The following is a 15,325-nucleotide window of genomic DNA, read 5'->3' as shown; positions in this document are numbered from 1 at the left end:
AAAGACTAAGCTGTCCATTATTTTGGACACACTGAAATTTCATAGAAGTGATGTTTTTTTGTGGGAGAGCTTCCTTAACTCCCAAGTGCTTTGCATAACCTGGGCTAATTTCAAAGAATCTTCCACTTTCCAGCACTTGCATCTAATTTGATGTTTCTTTAGCTTCATTTAGTAGAAGGCGGATAATACAGTAATTTAAATTCACAAAAAAATATCAGATTAAAAACTTTTCTTCTATTTCAGCTTTATTTTTCCTTAGAAGATTATATATAAAGTTTTAAAGTCAAATAACCTACTAAGCTTCATATTTCTGCCAGGGACCCAAATGCTCCAAAGAACTCCTATAAACAGCACTGAAATGGAGCAGCTATTCAAGAGTGGATAGCAACAGGAAGAAACAGCTTAGTGTGGGACATATATTTTAAACAGTATTACTGAGAGAGTAGTAGGCATCTAAGTACTGTGAAATGAGCTACAGCCATTTCTAGATGAAGAACTGGAAGCTGAGCTGAGGCATTCAAAGCAGGCACTGAAAACGGTGCGCTGGTAGTGATGCAAAAAAAATCCCCCAAAAAACCCCCAAACCCAAACCAATAACCAGAACCCCCCCAAACAAATAAACCTCCTGGGCTGAGAATGCAGCCCGTAAGAATTATTTACCTGCAGGGAAAAGCTGAAATGGAACTCAGTTATGACATGATGAGCAATCACTTTGGTCTTCACACATTTATATGCTACTGTTAGTGATGACAAATACTTTTTAGCCTTACAAATGTGAAAGTTTGCTTATTTCTTCTACATATGAATTAAAGTATTATTAATGATTTTGGCCTTTGAAGGTGAAGATGTATAATTTACATATGCTGTGGGGGAAATGGAGCAAAATGGAGAAGTGCTTTATAACATCCTTAGCTGAAACCTGGGATGGACAACACAAAAATACACACATACTATAAAAGCAAAAGAATATATTGAAATGCTAAAGAGAAGAAAAACAAAAGTAAAGCCTAATTTTATTTATGGAAATGACTATTTTCACACTAAGAACAACTGAGAAGTGGAGCAGGGAATTGAGAAATGTTGTATAAGCAAAATTTGGACACTCAGGAAATAGTGTAAAAAGGAATTTGAAAAAGACAAAGGCAGAATGTTGGTTTTTTTCTGCAAGACAGTAGAATTTTTGTATATAACCTTTAGATTTTATAAAGGTGTTTGTACTTTATTATTAGCACAGTATCAAACAGCTTTAACCTAGAGTTCTCACTAAGTGATTAAAGAACCCCCCAAAAAAATGATACATCTTTTGAATGTGCCAGATATTAAGCCATAAAAGAATTAGTGTTCATTAAAGTGTAATATGCATTTCCAAGCAGAAGTATGAAGAAATGTCAAAGAAATATGAACTATTTCAAAGACAAAACCAACAAAGGCTCATTTTAGAACACAAGATTTTTATTAACAAATAAAATTTTGGCAGGATGAAAAGAAAAAGACCTGTAAGAGCCCTTTATGTTAATTTTAAATATGGAAATATATGAATGTGAACCTCTGCAATAAGGTTTAAAGTCCATACAAATATTCAAAAATAATATTTCTTTCCATAAAACATAGTAGGAAAAATAACGTCAACTAAAACCAGGAACAAAGAAATGACCATTAAATAATACCCATAGAATCCCATAGTACTGTTTTACAAACTGCCATAACTCTTCAGACTAATCCACAGAAATTATTTACCCAATAATCTGATTTAAAAAAACCCAACAGAATGCCGATTGATATTCTTCAGAGACAACAGTGATCTCATCTAAAGGCTACATATCTGTTTTCAGTCAGTGCAAAATGACCAAATTTGAAACAATCAGATTCTTATTGCACAGAAGTTACAAAACCTCAAAACAATTAAAAAAAGAACAGAAAGGAAAAAAAAAAAAATTAGAAGATGTGTGGTACTAAAGGCAAAGGTTAGGGTTATGCCTTGGCAATTCTTAACTATTACAAAGTGTTTGCCTGTTAAAAAGAATGAGTTTAACCAATTTATAGCTTTGTAGAGTAAAAAAAACCCACTAAAATCACTAATGAACTTGTTTCATCAGAATTTAGAGACATTTTACAGCTTTCTTTTCAGACTATACCTTGAGGCAAATACCATCACTATTGCAAATTCTGCTCCAAGCTGATTTTTAAGTGTGTTATCTCCTAGCAAAAATATTCTCATTTCTTTCCTTTAAAATCTAAGTTATCATCTAAATCAGCAAAGGGATCCTGGACTGACAGGAGTGTGTTCAGTGAAAAAGCTTTACCTTGTCTCCCACAGAAATTTATTCTTCAACACTCTTTAGCAGTGCATTACATATGCTTTACCTTCGAGTTAATATTTTTCCCCTTTTCTCATCTGTGTTTTTATTTTCAATTCTCTAATTCAAGTAATCTCCATAGTATTGCCAATTATATTAAAAAAAATAATTTCAATAGTATATATCAAATAGCCTTGCTGTGTACTGTTATTAAAATTACATGGGTGTTTAGCAGCACAGAATAGAAAATTTAATATCTTATTAGTTATTAAATTTTTATAGTGGTCTGTAGTTTTAAAAAATACCATCCTGGACAGCAGGATACTCACAGACAAGTTCACAATTAGGAAATGATCACATAAAATGTCCAATTTTAATACATGAAACAGAACACTTTTGTTTATAGAAAAATGCCCAAAGCTCTCTAATGGGTCTCAGCAGTAGCAAAGAACATATTTTCAAAAATAGTCAGAGTTTAAATCAATTATTTTTAATTAAAATTTTAATTTTCCCCTAAACAGTCTGAAATTCACACAGGCCAAGCTGTTTGTGGGTATGTTTATGTAATGTGTAAAGGTCTTCTCACAAGATCCCTGATCCTTTACTGGAAAGGAAAACCAAAAGTGTGACCCTGTTAACCGAGTGCAGCTCTTGATGTAGGGTTGGGGTCATGACTCTCTTCAGTGTGTTCTCCTGGTTGCCCAACATAAGGGCATTATCACAGCTACATGAAATAAAATGACATAAAACTACTTCAGATAGCTAGAGAAGACTGTACACAGTGCAAGGCTTTAGAGATAGAATCTTTTAATTTATTCTTTTTGTCTGAATTGTTTCTATGTTACAGTGCAAATTGCACTGTTCTGCTTACACTTAATACTTGAGATAAAGACAATACCTTGGTAATAAAAAGATGTAAATTCACTCAGATGCTGTTTGATCAAATTATGGAAATACCCTTAACCATGCTTTGGGGTGTTATGTGACCATTTAATCTCATTTCTTGTTATTCCAATAGATTTACTTTATAAATACATTGCTTCAGTGTTATTTCACAGCAAATATCTCTGCACCACCAGCCCTGGAACAGAAAAAGAGCTACTAATCTGTCAGCCTTCACCCTCCCATTAGACTTCTCTGAGCCACAAAACATCTGTTCTCTTTTTACACAGATCTTTATATCCTCTTGCTTAAAAAACATCAGATGCACCACTGATTAAGGACTTTGCTTACATTCTCCTTGTGATATTGATCATCTTGCCACACATTCTGTAGAGCATGTACTAAAAAAGTTTATTTTTTTTCACACTCTTAACCATGGAAAACATTTTCTTTAAAAATAAATTAATGATTTGGCAAACAAAGCCTAATGGTATAGCTGGACAAGTGATTTTAGTATGAAGGCCATTTCTTATCTTTTCTACTTATGTGGAGTGTTTGAAAAGTAGCTATATTAAGATATAAATAAAAATACTTTTTATACATCATACCTTTCAAACAACAAACACAAATGAAATTGTTTATGTCAGAAAAAATATTATTTACTTGTGTGTTAGTTTTTTAAAGAAGAAGGATTTGACTGTTTTACTTTTGTGGGAGTGCTTACATGCTTAAATTTAAGCAGAGAATTCTGAACCCTGTTAAAATCAAGTTTAGGTTAGGAAAAAAATAAAAGACCCTGTGTAATTCATATTAAACCATTATATAAAGTGCATTGACATAATGGAAAATTGAAAATAAATTAAAATTCTCCTCCTACTGCTGATTACCATATGCATTTTAAAATTACATTATTAGGGTCTTTTCAATGTGACAAAAGCAGGGTCAACCCTGGCAATGTATTTCTCTATGTAGGTGCCTAAGTAAGTTTGACAGTTTTTGGGTAGATATAAATCAGCTGTGACCTCAGCTCACCAACAGCCTACCCAGATAGGAAAGGGACATTTTCTGTGAATGCACTGCTTTCTAGTACCCCAGCAGCACAGCAGTTCTGGGGGAAAATGTTAAAACATTTATTTTAATGATGTGATATTTTAAATTAAAAAAATAATAATAAAAAAAAATCCAGTGGAGCCTTCTCATAGCAGAAATAAGACTGTGGTGCAACTTCTCTACAGAGTCATCACAACTCCATACCTAAGGGAAATGTTCCTGAAATCCACAGAGGCAGAAAGGGTCATGATACAGAATATAAGGAGATACTGTTTGCCCACTAGAAAAATCTTCTCAGTGGAGTACTTTCTGTTCTGTAACCTTTAAGTGGATGTAGAAGCCAGAAGATATGATATTTGCCACATCCATCAGATTCTCACAAATCCTTCATAGCTATGATCACTCAGAATAGGTTTTCCATCATCCACCATCCAGGAAACACACAATGACCTCCAGGTAAGTTTTTTGTTGCACTGCTTTCAGAGTACCGGGATTACTTCCACAGAAATCCTCAACAGCTCTCCCTGTGTGTTTCAAGTACTGGATTGATGGCAAAAAAACCCAGAACTAGAGGTAATGAAGGCAACAAAAACAGCAAATCCAAAAATATTTCACAGCTGTACAGAATGCAACTGACAGCTGTGGCTAGTGAGAATCGCAGATTTATGGGAAATATATATTGATAAAAGTTGGGTTTTTTTTTCCTTTTTTTCTTTTTTTCTTGTGTTTAGATACAGGGAGATACAGTTTAAGTGTATTTTAAAATAAAAATAACCACAAAATCTTTCCAAAATACTTCAATAAGTAAGTTTCTTTTCTACTTTGCAACAACTGAAGATCCTTGAAGAAGAAGATAATTAAATCCAGATAGTTCTCCTAGACTGAAAATACATTGCAAATCCCAAGCTCCTCAGGGAGGATATCCAATGTCTTTAAACTGTGAGGAGTTAGTATCATATCCATTACAGTGGATAAATTCTCACATCCTGGGTAGATCACCAGCGAGCAAGCAAGTTCCAAACAGAGTTTACAAGGTTTAAACCAGCACATGGCATTCTTATCTCAAAAACAAAGCCCCAACAACCCAGCAAGGTGTGCTCTGCGGCTGCTGAAATTTCCACACTATTTTAGAAGTGCCTTCTATGGGACATGTTAAAGTCAAGCCCATTTAAAGACATCTGTGGCCTGCGTGATTTGAGGCTTTTCTCCTGAGGAATCTCTGTCAGCTTCTTGCTGGCTGAAGAACACTAAAATACATCCTGGAAAGGAAAGGATGCTGTGTGTTTCTCCCAGTTGGGAGAAGACCTGCACAGATATTTTCAATCTACTTTCTCAGACTGTACTCTCTGCTTTGTCTAGAACAAGCTTCAAACAGCAAATTCTCCCTCTGAAAAAATTCATCAGAGAGTGGTAGAGGCCACAGAACATATTTCATTACTGCACTCGGATACAGAAGTTACCAACGTCTTTACAAACTTATCAACTTTACAAACGTCTGTGAGAAGACTCCCCTGTATTTTTTTCTCCGGGTTTTTATTTCAAGATTTTGCATTTTGTTAGATGTTACTCTGCTTCACTTGTGAACTATGTAGATGTACAAAGGCTTTTTTTGATTTTGAATGTGAAGGGGGGGAAAAAAAATGCAGTCATCATAGATCGCGATCTGATGTTTTTGTTAGAGTAAGTAATTTCTTGTCTTTTTTTTTTGTGAACCAGGAGATATTTCCAGATTTAGAGATCTCTCGTGCATAAACTGAGACTAGCTGGATTAACTGCCACAATCTCAGTCATCAGGTGACTTAACTTGGTATAACCTAATGGAAGTCAATGTCATACCAACCAAACCAGTGAAGATACGGCATAACTCTCAGGGCATATAAAGTACAGTACTGATTTGTAAACACCTCATTTTTATTAGTCTGAAGAGTGCACTGTGTATTTAACAGCATAAAGTGAATCAGCACAGACAGAAATCATTACGTCCAAACTGGCTTTTTGAAAGAGAAAAACACCAATTTTTATTGGTAATGAACTTGTAATGACTGAAATGAACCTGTAGGAATAACACGAATGCTTTGGTAAGCTTTCAAATGCTTATCTAAACGTCATTTGAGCATCTTAGTCTGGATACACACCTTTTCATAATACCCAGAAAAAAAGCCACATAAAGGAAGCCCTTCTAACATTTATGTGGAGTTGTGTGAAATAAAAACCAGTAAGAGTCTGGACTGAAGTAAAGGAATCTATTCTGGCTGTTTCATTTTACATACAGAGGGCTGGCCTGTCTGGAAAGGTGGCAGTAATTTCTGTTGCTGGACACTTTCATATGCTGCTAAATAGCCTAAATAGAGGAGAGCTTTGTAGCAAGATTTCTTTTTCCACTGTGCACAAGCACACAGCTTGAGCTTCATCCACATGCACATACAAAAACCCCTTTCCACTGCTCAGAAAGCCAAACATAAAAACAGTATTGGACAAATGTTTTCCTTCCACCTGAATAATTTATGACCAGGGCTGCCCTAGCATGTAATTGTATCTTATGAACATGTTAAGTCTAGAGATGATGATAAGCACATTTCAGGTGTGGCTCTGTTAAATTATTAAAAAAATATTTAGGGCACAGATCTAAGGTTTCTTTTGCCAAGTGATTGCTCTAAAAAAGTGGGACGGTCTCTGCTTCAAATGGAAACAGTTTTTCTTCAGGGATTTCCTCCTCCTTAAAATGCCCTCTATCACACCGAAAGACATGGAACTAACAAGTATTTTTAAGCAGAAACTTTGCAGTTACACTTTGTTGTACAGAAAGAGAAAAAAAAAGAAAAAGAAGGGAAGAAAGGTACATCCATGGAAAAAAAATAATAAATGCCTTTTCCCCTGGTATCATGTCTTTGGATATGTACAGCCTTGGAGAAATGTATAAATCATTTTGTACATGGAACTCTTAAAAAACTAGAGATTTTTAGTACAAAGGAATCAATTCACTGCAAGAATGTCCACATGCTGTTGCTTTATGATTTCCTATATACACAAGAGGATCAAAGAAAGGTCCTCTTTTACAGTTACTGCTGTACTGTACATTAACATGTGGCTGATACCCTTCTCTGGGCGAGATTTACACTTAGTATTACAAATAATGCTGAAAATACTGATACAAAACAGCTTCAAGATGACATTTTAAAAATAACCCTCACTTTCATTGAACTGTTTTTTTCAATTTTTTTTTAAGTTTCAGCTCTATAAAAGATTCTCCAAGAAAATAGTAGCATTTAAAATGCTATTTTTGAAGTCTGTAGATGGATTTTTTTTAATGAAGTGTAATCCAAAAGTCCACTTTCCCAGGAAAAAAACAACTATAGATACAGTACCTAACCTAAAACTGAAGAGGGTATTGGTTTGTTTAGTTTTGGGGTTTTGTTTTTTTTTTTTGGAACAGTACAGTACATTTATATCCTGGAAAAAAAAAAAAATTCCTTGATTACAATGTATGTTTAACTTATTTACAGATCACAAATTGAATTGCATACATCAGCTCTTGAGATGAGCAATACTGAAAAGAATTGTTAGTAAGAATTAATTGTCCTTTCAATCTACCATGACTTTAAGATATTGCTGAGAAGAAAAAGTGATTTTGAGTAGTGAAATTATCTTATTAATATTTTTATCTTGTTTGATAGACTTTAAATTATGAGTCTCAATGCAGCACTGGGGGTCTTGGATATCCACAGTTAATTCGGTAAAGCTGTGTTTGCAATTTTTGCACATTCTGTTTTGGCAGTAGCAATGCACACATGAACACAAAGAATTTTGGCAAATGTTTGTCTTGGTGCTTATGCATCCATCTCTTTGTACCAAAAAATGATCACTACAGAATATTTAGAAAAAAACTGCTCTCTTCAACATCAGATAATGTAATAAAATCAGCTTTAATCAAAATAAAATCCTCAATAAACAGAAGCCTGAAATTTCAGGCTGCTGAAATTACTTTACAGAATATCTGCCAAGCTCATAGTCTATTTTTTTTCTTAGTCCAAGCAAGACTTGTTAATGCAATTTCATCGTATTAATCCAAATATTAAGCAGTGAAGCAGATACATTTAACACTAGGTAAATTTTTGTCTTCATTTCATATACTCCATGTGACTTAACATTTAAAAGTTGCAGATTTTTAGTGGCTGCAGTAGCTTTATTTTATATGTTAAGTCACAATGGCTTGTTTCTGTGTGTGAGAACATGCTGCACCCTTGTCTTTCCCTATTAATCACCAGTTAACGAGAGAGGTGACTTGTCTCAGATCTGACTCAATTGTACTTAAATATGCCAAATTATTTTTAAACTACTAACTGCATGTGCCATTACAACTCAAACAGATTACCCTGCATCAGAGAGGTTGTAAATGAAGTGTCATGTTTCACACACGGCACATGCTTGGAGTAACTGGACTCAGAGGCTTCCAAACCTCTGAGAGGGTAAAACCAGATCTTTTGCTACTGACAGGTCTCTGTGGCATGGTCAGATGACTTCATACTCCTGTGAGACCAGGTAATAAATTAATCTCACTTGTTTGTAACCCGTCAAGACTAACAAACCCACTGAACTGGTGTAAACCAACAGGTCCTTAAATGCAGATGACACAACCCACAGAAATTATGACTGATGCAGGTTGGTTGGCATGGGTAAAAAGATTATTTTATCTTATTATTATTATGTTACTTTAGTCTTTCACACATTTTTTGGTTTGGGAAGTGAAATGAAATTATAGGATGAATTACACAGCAGAATGTCACACTGCATCATGAGTGCTACAGTGCCTGTAAAGCACAAAGATCACCACAATTTGACATGCCCTTATAGAACAGAAACACTCAAAGAAATGTAGTTAAATAAAAGTGTTGAAGAGGGAAGGTTGAGGAAACAAGCTGACATCCTCAGTCTGGGACCTAATTTACTGCCTCAAATACCTGGTGAATCTCTATGAACCTGTTAGAGGAAAATCAATCACTTCCTCCACTTGTGGCATGAGGCACTCATGGAACACATACAGCAGGAAGTGGTAACACTCTGTAAGTGACCAAATTTCACTGTATTAAAAAATAGAAGTGTAAAAAGAGGGTCCTGAAAGATTTCTGACTCCTAATTTCCCTAATGTCTATGAAATTCATGAGGGTTTACTAATTACTTATCTATTTATTCCTCACATCTACTTTAACGGTAATATTATTAAACATACAGGTTTTATTTAAGATCATCTTCTAGAACTCCAGGGAATGATAGTGATTTATAGAGGGGAAAAAATATATTTAGCCAATATTGGACTAGCAGTGCCAGCCAATGGTCCCACTTATTAAACCCATGACTTCTGCAAGACAAATCAGCCCAGTTATTTAACAATCTCGTTCATCCTTTTGCCTCAGTCCGAGGTGGGAAAACATGGAACCTACACACAATGTTCAAACTAAATTTCTTTTTTTTTCACATGAAAGTAGCAGCAGATGAGAACTGAAGAAGAGCTCTAGGTGAGCTTACATCCCTCTTTAATCACCTCTCCTTCCACGGCAAGAAAATAAGCACCTCGTTAGCCATCCTGTTGACCTAAAGTCTGTAGCTCTGCCGTGTGTAAATTGTGGTGGAGGAAAACGTTTTTCCTGCTGTACATGTGTAAAGAGATGGGTCCCCTCGGGGGCTGTCCCAGTCTCCCTGTGAAGGTGGTGTGCTGCCGAGGCACAGCGCTTTGGTCCTTCGGAGCTCCTGAGAACATGGGGAAGCCGTCGGCCGCGGGTGCCGGCTTTGCTGTGCTGGGGGCCAAACCGTTCTGCGTCACCTCTGAAGCCAGGCTTTCGTACGTGCCTCGCGTGTGCTTGATGACTTCCACGATTTCCTTCTCCTTCAGGAGGCTGCTCAGACACAAATTAGACAGCTGACAGCTCTTGCTTTCGTACGCTGCTGCTTGGTTGCCTGGTGGGTGTCTAAAAGGGTCCTCGGTGGGAGTATGTGCTGACTTTCTGTCCCTTGTGCTGAGATTTTGGCTCACCATTCTGATTGGATATGTAGTCTGGGGAAACACAACAAGACAAACCAAAAAGTATTAGTAATAGAACACAGTAGAGAAATGGTGTGGAGTACATAAACCACTCCTCACTACACATGAACAGCACATGGGTCTGGCAGATTAAAATAAAAGACAACTCCGATTGATGGTAAAACTTCCAAAACTTCATTGACATTTAATAGCACTAGGGTTGAAAAATGCTTGCTAGAGGTAACGATTTAGGCACTTTCCTTAAAAAAATAGTTTAAATCAAAGGAGGATTTTTTTTAAAGAACATAATAAATGGATAAAAAGTTTCCATGAATTTTAAGCAGATTTTCAAAAGCATTTCACATAATGAAACAAAGAGAATTTTGACTGCATAGAGTTCAACACTTAATACTCTCAAATCCTTGCAAAATTTAACATATTTTGTAAATATCTTCATGTCTCAGTTAAGCTCAGAACATATTCAATTTTCACTGTCCCTTGAATCCAGGTGTTTTGTTGTGTATTTACAAGTCAAGTACATGCTAGAGAAGAACACAAATTTTATTTCAGCTACATGGAAAAAATACAGTGTAAGAAGGATTCCAGCATGTTACCAAATCCTGAAGCTGTGCAAGCATACATGCATTTGCTTCTGTTGAGATGATGGTCATTTATCTGTGCATGGCACATCAGATCACTGCAGACTTTCAGTGTGTACCTGGTGACAGTACCTTCGTACTGTCCCTAAAACACCTGACTGGGGAGGAGAGATGATGGTACCCTTTCCCAGGGAATGGTTAAAGCAACTGGTTAACTTGAAACAAAAGTCCAGTTTGGTTCCTTACAGGTTTTCTGCAACAGAACTCTGAAAGGACACAGGAGCAGTTTCTTGACATTTACATTGACATATGGGCTCTGATGTTGCAGAACAAAGCTGAGAGAATAAAAAATACTACCAAGCCTTATAACAATATTTGGCTAAAAATATTTCAGGGTATTTCCATGATTCCACAGGAAACTCAGATATATTGTTTCAGAATGAATTGTATCATTTCACATGCATTTCTATTTTAAACAGCACAGAAAAATGATATTGTCAGTATTCACAGCTTATATCCTTTTTTTAGTGGAGGCTAATGGTCATGATTCCATGAAGAGCCATATGTAGATTTGAGTATAAGGACTGCAGTGCATTTTAGGCATCAGAGATGATATTTAAAAAAAAAAAAAAAAAAAAAAAAAATTAGGACTGGAATATCATTTTTTCCCCACTTTATTCAGTGCTGATTGCACGCAGATTTATAAATGGGAGTAGAACACTTCTGGAAAGCATCACTTCAGTTTCTACATCTATAGCACATAGGTGTTGAAATGAAATTCAATTTAATTCCTAGGGTATCATTCTTGGGAGGACCTGTCTGTAAGTTCAAACATTTTCCTTTATATTTATTTCATCTATATATTAATTATTTACTTCCATGCCAGTAAATATAAGCTTCCCACTGGGACAAGAGTCAAATTTAATGCCCTTTCAAAAATCCAAACATTTATTGTAAGGGGATGTTTCTGGAGTTACCATATGTCACCCTGTATCTTTGAAAACCTAAAGATTGATATGAAACCTTAGAGGAACTTCATGGTGGGGCCTCCATGGGACTTCTGGTTAACTCCAGTTTATCCCTCTGGACATTTATGGTCCTTAACCATCTGTTAAGGACCTTCATTGATGTAACCTGTACAGCCTTCTCCTCCAAGAATTTTTCACTATATTACTTTTAGAAAAGGTCTTCCTAATGTCTAAACATTAGTGTCTTTCCAATTTCAAGACCATTCCTTCTCTCTCTCTTGTGAAAATGAAGAAAGAATTACTGTTCAATCTCAAATACTTATTTATGTCTTCAAAGAATGCTGTCAAGCAACCCCTTAATCCTCTCTACTCTAGAATAAAAAATACCACATTGATCTTTTCTCACAGGACTCATCTGCTAGACTCTGAGTCATTCACACTTGTCTTCTATATACATCCCCTTCAGTAATTCCACTATTTTTTTCTTGAAGTAGAAGGCTCAGGAGTACAGTACTCAAGGTAACCTGCCACCATTATGAAACAGAACAAACACTATTAATTCTATGAAGGACTTCTTCATCTGCTTCTTATTAATTACTCCAGTAGGAGGCTAGTAATTTTATTTAGCAACAGCATGAAATTGTTCATTCATGTTCATCTATCTGTCCACAACAGTTTCAGGATTTTTTAATGCAAAATTATATCTAAGTTCATCAGCTGGTTATTGTCACCTATTGCTTTTTAACTTGATGAAATGCTGTTATGACTATCTAGCACTGGGGTGTTCCTTTCCTCTTCCTTATCAAGGTTATATTTCACATGAAATATTTTCAATTTAGAAAATAAATTCTAAATTCTAAAATAAAATAAATTCTAAATTCTTTAGGTCTACAAAATATTGGCTTCTGATGGGGGGAGACTGTGTGTATATGTATCAATAAATATTTAATAATACATATGTGGTTAGTGATGGTCTTAGTTTCATGAAACTGTAACTTGCTGAAATTCCCCACCTACTGAATAATTAAACAAATACCAGGTGGTGACAAATTAAGAGCTAATTTACCTACATTAAAACACCAATAGAAATTCAGAATATGCCATCACAATTTTAAGGAATTGGTTTGGCCCTGTCCCTGCCAATAAGATAGTAAGATGGTTAAAAAGGAAAGACAGACTCATTCTATCAGATGCATAGTTACACATCAAATGAACAGAGAGTTTTATGAAACATTGCCAAAACCCAATACTATTGTTGTTATCTATGATAAATTACTGAAGAATAGCTTTTAATCAGGAAAAGAGAGAACAGGTGTCAGATGGGAGTCAAAATCAACAAGAAATTCTCTCTCCTCTGCTCATCCCAATAACACTATTCTCCCTCCAAAATATTGTCAATAAATCCAGTGCTGCTTTGATTTCCATGCAAGTTATTTTTTGGTATGATTCTAACATTTTTATAAAAATGGCAACACACAATAATTGAAATTAATTAATTTTTCTTTTGATGAATTCAGATAATTTAGTTTGAAAGAATGCAGTGCAACCAAATTTTCTTGCTGGTCCTTTTTATTTAGAATCCTCCTGAATTGGTCAAAATAAGAAAAATGTCCCAGAATGAGATGCACAAAAGTAAAAGCCACACATGCCATACCAAAAAACTCCCAAACCAAACCGACTTTGGACAAACTTAAACATTTATTTTTAACTTATTTCTCCTTATCTTCCTGTAAGTGATTAACACAAATTTTCCAGCGCTGAGCTTTCAGGTACCAACTGCATTCTCTGAGCATTAGCCACGAGCGAGCAAAGCCACAGTCCCAGCGCATCTGTTGGCCAATTCGAAGGCTGAGTCCTTGTCCAAAGCTGAAGGTGGCTTTGTGCCAGTCGTGCTCCAGCCCAGCCTAGAGCAGCTGCAGGGCTGCTGTAAACTGCTGCTTGGCGGAGCTCCAAGGAGCCGATCTGCCAGCTGGTGACTGCTGAACCAAAAAATCCATTCATCTTTTTCCCTTTTATTTTTCAGCAGCTCAGCTAGAACCAACAATTTCTCTGCCCCAGAAATCCCCAATGCCACGCTATAGTCTGCCTAACTGTGGACTCAGGAAATGGGTTGCAATTAGGATGCAAATGGGGTTCTGAAATTTCTTTCAAAAGTAGCCCATTTTAAATATATGCAGCAGAAAGAAAAGACCTCCTTTGTTGTTTCAAATATGTCTTAACCTTTAAGCAAACATCTGGATTTGAATTTCCTGATCATATTAAACACACTCACAAGAAGTGCAGGCCTTCATGCTTGAGTCTATTTCTCAAAAAGGAAAAAAGAAAAAAATTATTAAAATCTGATTGGCTGTAAAATTTTAGTCAGTTTGTATGGTGATCACTTCTGTTTTAAGGTACATAAGAGTGAGAAAGGTCAAAGTACTTTAGATTTCATTATTCCACACTAGTGCTAAATAAATTAGGCTTGAATCAAAATGGGAACTTAATATTCTTAAAATATTCTTTCCATAATTTTTTTTGAGGGTTCATTTTTGTGATTGTAAGTCTAATAACTTTTTCTTATAATAAGAAGAAAAACCCAAGTCCCTTCAACGACTCAGTGTTAAATAATGAAAATGTACTACTTTTATAGAAAGCTCCAGAATGAGAAGTTATAAACAAAACACTGTAGCCATTCATCACTTTCCATTTTCAAAGCCAATGAGTGAAATATGACAAGAGTTAACAACAAGACAACACTGCTGCAGGACATTTGAAAATGAATATTGTTTCTCACTGTCTGGTGATAAAGTACTAATAAAAAATGATGGGAAAAGACATGAATTACAAAAACACCCCAAAAAGTGTGCAGATTTTTAAGATGTCTGTGCCCAGAGGCATTTGGGAGTCTTAGAAGCCTATAATGTAATTATTTGAAGTATAGCAACTTTCTTAAATCCATCATTCTGACATGAGGCATAGAGAATAAAACCAAACAAAACACGCTCTCATCAGTGTACCTGCTGCACCCTGACAACCAAACAATGGTGTAGTTCAAGAACATGGTTTTACCACCCCAAAGGATTTTACACTTTTAGAGGTGTTAATGGAAGCACTCTGTAGATAGCAATTATTCTGACAGGAACCTGAAGACTTTCTGGATTCCATCATGTTTTCTACTGCTTAATTATTTTGTGTTTGCTGATATACAAGGAATGTAAAATGTGTTCTCCAATGTAATATTTACTGCATGGCACAGCATGGTTCCCTTGGGCCCTGTCAGGTCTCAGCTGGATTGCAGCACCTTCTGCAGAACTGTCTCCATTTGCAGGCTAGCCCAGAAACCAGAAAATATAGAGCAACATAAAGGAGTCCAGACACAAAACAAGGTTCTATAGCTCTGTATTTCTTTTAAGGATGGGAAGGATGAAGCCCTTCATGATGCTTTTGAATTTATACACCTTCAGATGCCTTTTGCAGTTCTGACAGTTTATATAAGTGCAGATCTAATTTACCAAAACACAGGTTAACTCA

At 35.6% G+C, this 15,325-nt stretch overlaps 1 protein-coding gene across 1 annotated transcript in view; it reads right to left on the bottom strand.

The window, feature by feature from the left end:
- Positions 1 to 8,898: 8,898 nt before the first annotated feature.
- Positions 8,899 to 15,325, bottom strand: part of CCSER1 (coiled-coil serine rich protein 1) — a 610,518-nt gene continuing 604,091 nt past the window's right edge. The window contains exon 10 of the mRNA XM_058839027.1: positions 8,899 to 10,278. Within this exon, the coding sequence (XP_058695010.1) occupies positions 9,802 to 10,278 (477 nt within the window). The 3' untranslated portion in view covers positions 8,899 to 9,801. The remainder of the gene's footprint in view (positions 10,279 to 15,325) is intronic.

Source organism: Poecile atricapillus, chromosome 4 (assembly GCF_030490865.1).
Source record: "Poecile atricapillus isolate bPoeAtr1 chromosome 4, bPoeAtr1.hap1, whole genome shotgun sequence".
Lineage (NCBI taxonomy): Eukaryota > Metazoa > Chordata > Aves > Passeriformes > Paridae > Poecile > Poecile atricapillus.
The sequence above is the reverse complement of the archived record's forward strand: the minus strand, read 5'-3'. Positions and strand labels throughout refer to the sequence as shown.